Source organism: Aegilops tauschii, chromosome 1, assembly GCF_002575655.3.
Source record: "Aegilops tauschii subsp. strangulata cultivar AL8/78 chromosome 1, Aet v6.0, whole genome shotgun sequence".
Lineage (NCBI taxonomy): Eukaryota > Viridiplantae > Streptophyta > Magnoliopsida > Poales > Poaceae > Aegilops > Aegilops tauschii.
In genome coordinates, this window is record NC_053035.3 from 353,341,486 (window position 1) to 353,346,732 (window position 5,247).

General features: G+C 58.0%; 1 protein-coding gene across 1 annotated transcript; it reads right to left on the reverse strand.

Annotated features, from left to right (window-relative positions):
* Positions 1-420: 420 nt before the first annotated feature.
* On the reverse strand, positions 421-4,629 carry LOC109778327 (probable serine/threonine-protein kinase PBL7). Its single transcript, XM_020336877.4, has 6 exons — positions 4,177-4,629; positions 3,840-4,087; positions 1,824-2,242; positions 1,607-1,739; positions 1,096-1,185; positions 421-994 (listed from the first exon to the last, which is right to left on the reverse strand). The coding sequence occupies exons 1-6, from the start codon at positions 4,535-4,537 to the stop codon at positions 809-811; spliced, it is 1,437 nt and encodes a 478-aa protein (XP_020192466.1). The 5' UTR covers positions 4,538-4,629; the 3' UTR covers positions 421-808.
* Between the last annotated feature and the right edge of the window lie 618 nt (positions 4,630-5,247).

A 5,247-nucleotide genomic window follows, 5' to 3' on the forward strand; every position in this document is an offset into this window, starting at 1 on the left:
GATGTATGTTAATGTCCGCTTGCAACCGATCTTGTGTTCCTTTTGCAGCCGATTTTTGTTGTTCGTCGTTTGATCACGTAGGATAAATTAACGTTTGCATGTGTAGTATGGATATAAGGCGCCGGATTTAAGATACGCGGACGCAGAGTGGCAAATATAAGGGTGGTCGATCAGTGCCCACGGACACACACGTCCGCGGGCGTTTAAGGGGCCGGATTTGCGAACTGCGGCTGTAGATGCTCTTATGGCTCATAATCTTGCAAAGAGAACCATCTCCAGTACAATTCTGGCAAAGAAAGCCATTTCCAAAAAGAATTCCTTATAACTGTAGCTTTCTTTGCAGCAAAGGTTCAAGGTGTAAATTCAAAATGGCTTTTGAAGCCATCTCGTTTCCTAGAGGAGTTTCCTCTGTACACGGCCTTGGTTGCTAATAGTAATATAAGTACACTCAACTGAGAGCTCCCAAAAAGGAAGTAATAATTAGTTACATTTTTTTATTTAATGTGGTACTCCTGCATTTTATACAAAGAAGAATGATGTATTATGGACCAAACACATATAATGACGACGCATGTAGTGCACCTGCAACGGTAGCTTGCAATGCAGCATGTCTCGAAGAAGTGAAGGACCTGTGGTGCTCTATACAGCAAGAGGACTAGCTCCGGCAAACCCATGTACTACTAAAAGAAATCTGATATCTTCAGTTCAGACGCGTCAGCCTTACTGACGCGCAGCGCAGCGCAGTGCACGGTGAGCGCAGCTCGCTGAGAAACCCAGCCCGTCGGCGCACGTACGATCGTGTGGCGGCCTAGGACGTGTTGCTGCCGGCGGCTGGGCTCATGTAGACGACGTGCTGCAGGGGCCTCGCCGGCGTGGAGGAGCAGGACATGGAGGGGCTCTTCTTCACGATGGGGATGAGCGACTGCACCACGTCCGTCATCAGCGGCCGGTACTCCGCCTTGGTCTGTATGCACATCGCCGCGATCGCCGCCACCTGCACGCACGCGTCCACGATACAAAAAGGAAGAAGCTCAGAGCTGCACATCCATGGTGGAAATCGATCGATCATGCACGGAGGGGGCGCTGGTCACCCACCTGGATGAGATCCTTGACGGCGAACTGGCCCTTCAGGGCCGGGTCCACCATCTGCACGAGCCTCTCGCGGTTCGTCAGCCGTGGAAGAGCCTGTTATCACAACGCACGCACAGGAGTCATTTGCCATTGATTTCCACGTCATGAGAGCCAGACATAACGACTGAGACTTAGCAAGACCGATGATATAATGGCATGCAGATTTCGCGATGTTTCAGGGCGCCCCCAGCTGCTTACACAAAAAAGGGGTTCTATTATGCTCGTGTCCCCTGCTTCCGTTGCAAGCAAGCGAACCAGAGCGCCACGTATGTTTGTGTTGTGTTGTGTTGTTGGTCCTAATCTCGCTACTGTCACTATTATCGTGTATGTAATCCCCCCCTGCAGTTATGCTGTGTGTCGAACATCTATCTCGGTGACCACATGGTTGCCGCCGATTGTACGGGTCCTAGGTGGCTAAGACAAACCACATGATGAACGGTACGCTGCTGAACAGTGTGGTGAGTTGTGCACTGACCCATGAAACCAGGACGTGCTGTCCCGGCGGCCGCTGCGTGTCCACCGGCACCCGGCCCGTCAGCAGCTCCAGGAGCACCACCCCGTAGCTGTACACGTCCGACTTGGTCGTCAGCTTCCCCGTCGACGCGTACCTGCAATGCAAACCAGTAACAACAGCATCATCAGCCATGGATCTTCATCTTGTTAACCAGAAGCTGGGAGATTCGTTTACATACTCTGGCGCGAGGTAGCCGGTGGTGCCGAGGACGCGGGTGACGACCTGGCCGTTGGCCTTGTTGGAGCCGACCTTGGCGGTGCCAAAGTCAGAGACGCGGGCGCGGTAGTTGTGGTCGAGGAGGACGTTGCTGCAGTTGAAGTCGCGGTGGATGACGGCGGGGGAGGTGTGCTCGTGGAGGAACTCCAGCGCGCGGGCGCAGTCCAGCGCGATGCCCAGCCGCGTCTGCCAGTCCAGCGTCGGCCTCGCGTCCCGCTGCTCCCCAGCGGCCACGTCGACGGCGGGGATGACGGGGTGCAGGTGGCCCTTGAGGCTGCCGTTGGGCATGAACTCGAACACCAGCAGCCGGTGGCTCTGGTCCGCGCAGTACCCCAGCAGGCCCACCAGGTGCGGCGAGTGCATCCGGCTCAGCAGGTCCACCTGTAATAAACCGTAACCAAATGATTGATGATTGCATGGCTCGATCAGCACTCTGATCATTATTGATGTGATGGGGTTACACCAAATCCGGAAAACAAAAGTTAATGCCTTGAACAGGCTTAGTTAAGATACCTATTTTGCAGGTATAAACATGGAGAGAGTGCAAAAGAAGCAAGAGCGTCGACCCGCACACGCATAGTCACACACACACACACACACACACACGTGGGTGCCGTTGTCTTGGATTCATCAATGAAATCGGGCGAGCAGAGAGCGAGTGCAGAATGAATCGACTCTGCATAGCACTCAGGTGCCAGTCAGCTAGGCAGTAGCCACCGTGCGCCCCTGGACTTTTGCCGCTGCTCTGGAAGATGGCCAGGCTAGCTAGGCAATTAAACCGCATGGACCGGCGCAGAAGGTGTCAGTCAGGTTCTTCATCTTGAATGGTGTGGATCCGGGATCTTCAAGTCAACCGGCCGCAGACGAGCATATGCATATCATATGCATTGCACTGCCCGTGAACGAACTAGACCCACAAACGCTGTTGCAGACAACAGACCATCTACCCCGCAGAAGAAAAAAGACAATAGATCATCCAATTCTACACGTGATGTTAAAATACAGCGTAGTCAATTCTACACGGCGCAGTGAACTGCGATAGGAGCGTCCAATCTTCCCACAGGAAACTGAATATGCCAGTCCAGTCCAAAATATGGTTTGGCCGATGAGACAAGGCTACAAGAGACTGTGTCGAGCTGGGTTTTCAGAAGCTAACCAACTTGATTAGATTAGCCCGTGATGTGACTGTGAGCCCAGGCTAGGCTCGCTACACTTGTCTGAAATGATTCAGCGAGCCAGGACGATAAGACCACGGTTTGGTAGCAGACTCACGTAGTAGTACCACAAGGGCGGTGAGTGACCTCTCCTGCCTCCCTCGCAAAAAAAAAAAAAAAAAAAAGGACCTCTCCTGCCTGAATGGCAAGGGCAAGGGCACGGCGCGACCCTCCAGCTCGATCGGGAAGCAAGGGACCCTTTTTCCCGTGGCGCGGCAAGTTGCGCATGATCCGCCAAACAAACGTACTAGGAGGCAGGCACCGGCACCGCACCGCTATTCTGCCGCGGTTTCGCCTTGCTGACCCCGCAACACACCCGCTGCTCATTCTGCTGATGCTGGTGGTGATGCGTCTCTCTCACTCCCCCAACTAAAGACAACACCAACAGTCTGTCACCAACGCCCGCCCGCCCGCCCGCCCGTGGCCACGGAATGACCCAACCAGAATGCGTACTTGGATGCCTTCCTTCCCTTCCCTGGTTACGTACGCGTGCCACAAGCTCCCCCGACCCGTGCATGATCCATCCCAGTCCCAGGCGCTCGTCAACAACAAACAGCAGCAACAACCACGTACCCCGACGAACCACCCCCTCTCTACTGCTGCTGCTGGTTCAATTGCGTGTAGAAACTGAACTTAAGGTTGGTACGCGAAACAAAGGCGGCGTGCGTGCGCACGCCCGCGCACATGGTCATGGACATGGACATGGACTTGCACCGTTGCACGAGACGTGAGCCGATCGATGTGGATATGCATGCGCAGCTTACCTCGACGCGGAACTCGCGCTCGCCCTGGCGCCGGGGGTCGAGCTGCAGGCGCTTGATGGCGGCCGGGGTGCCGTCGCCGAGCCGGCCGCGGAAGACGACGCCGTACGCGCCCCGCCCCAGCACGTTGCCCTCGCCGAACCCGTCCGTGGCGCGCTCCAGCTCCCGGTACGTGAACACCTGCGCGCCCCGGCTCCGCGGCTGCACCACCGCCAGCCCCAGCGGGCCCAGCCGCCCGCCGTATATGCACCCTGTGCCACACCACCCAAAACCAATCAGCACCAACGTTCTTCGAGGCCACACCGCAGTGGAGTACTGCTGCATTGGTTGGCACGCTTACCTGTGGCGGCGTAGCACCTGCCATTCTGGTAGCCGCGGACGCTGCTGCCGCAGCTGGACGCCGGCGCGCCGGGCTTGTCGCCGTCCACGCTGTCGCCGGCACCCACCAGCCTGAGCTTCGCCCGGCGGGTCAGCACCAGGATGAGCGCCACGGCCACGAGCAGCACCAGCCCTATCGCCAGCGCCGAAAGCGGCAGTATCGCGAAGAGAGGGTTCGACCGGCCGTCGTCGCCGCCGGGCCGGAGGGGCGCCGGCCACGGGGACAGCGGCCAAGGCGCGAGGAGCGCGTCGGCTGCGACGTCGGCGGCGGCGAGCGGAGAAGGTGCCGGCGGCGAGGGACTGAACGCTGCCGCGTCTGCCATCCCCGCCCGAGGATGTCCGGCCGGGTCAGCAGCAGCTCGAGCAAGTGGTGGAGCGGGCGGTGTACAGGGAGATAAAGGAGTAGCCGAAGCGTAGCGTGCTCGCGGAGGGAGATATTATAGGAGGTGAGGAGACGAGGGGCGCACGAGAAGGGTATAGAAGTGGGTATTCTTCTCTGAATCTACCTGAGTCTGAGTGTGGTCTAGCAGTACTTCAATCTACTCCGAGCGCACCCTGCATCCTGCACGCGCGCGCGGTGGGACGAAGCAATGTAACTGCACCTGACACGGGCCGGTAGCTCGCCGGTGCCGCCGATGTGGACGCCCGGGGCGGTAGAATACGGTGTGGTAGCTGGTACGTTTTCCGGTGAATTCACGCGACGCTGGCGTGTGGCCATGGTCGCATCTTCGGACGTGCTCTGGCTTTGTCGCGCGAGGGACCACGCACGAACGAACGTGAACGGCAGGCGCGGGCACGTACGCCGTGGCTTCCGCTGGGATGAACCGGCCGGGTAAAAGCCACTCCACGGATCGGGGGTTGTCTGACAGACGGTGAGTAGATGCGCGCGAGCGTGGCCGCCGGTCCGGGCGGGCAAGGCGCCGAAAAGGAAGAGGACCGGGCTCACCTCACATCACATGCCGCGTGCGGGGATGCGGCCACCGTTAAATTCCCGGCTCGTGAGCGTCGTTTGGTTGTGTCCGTCTTGTGCTGC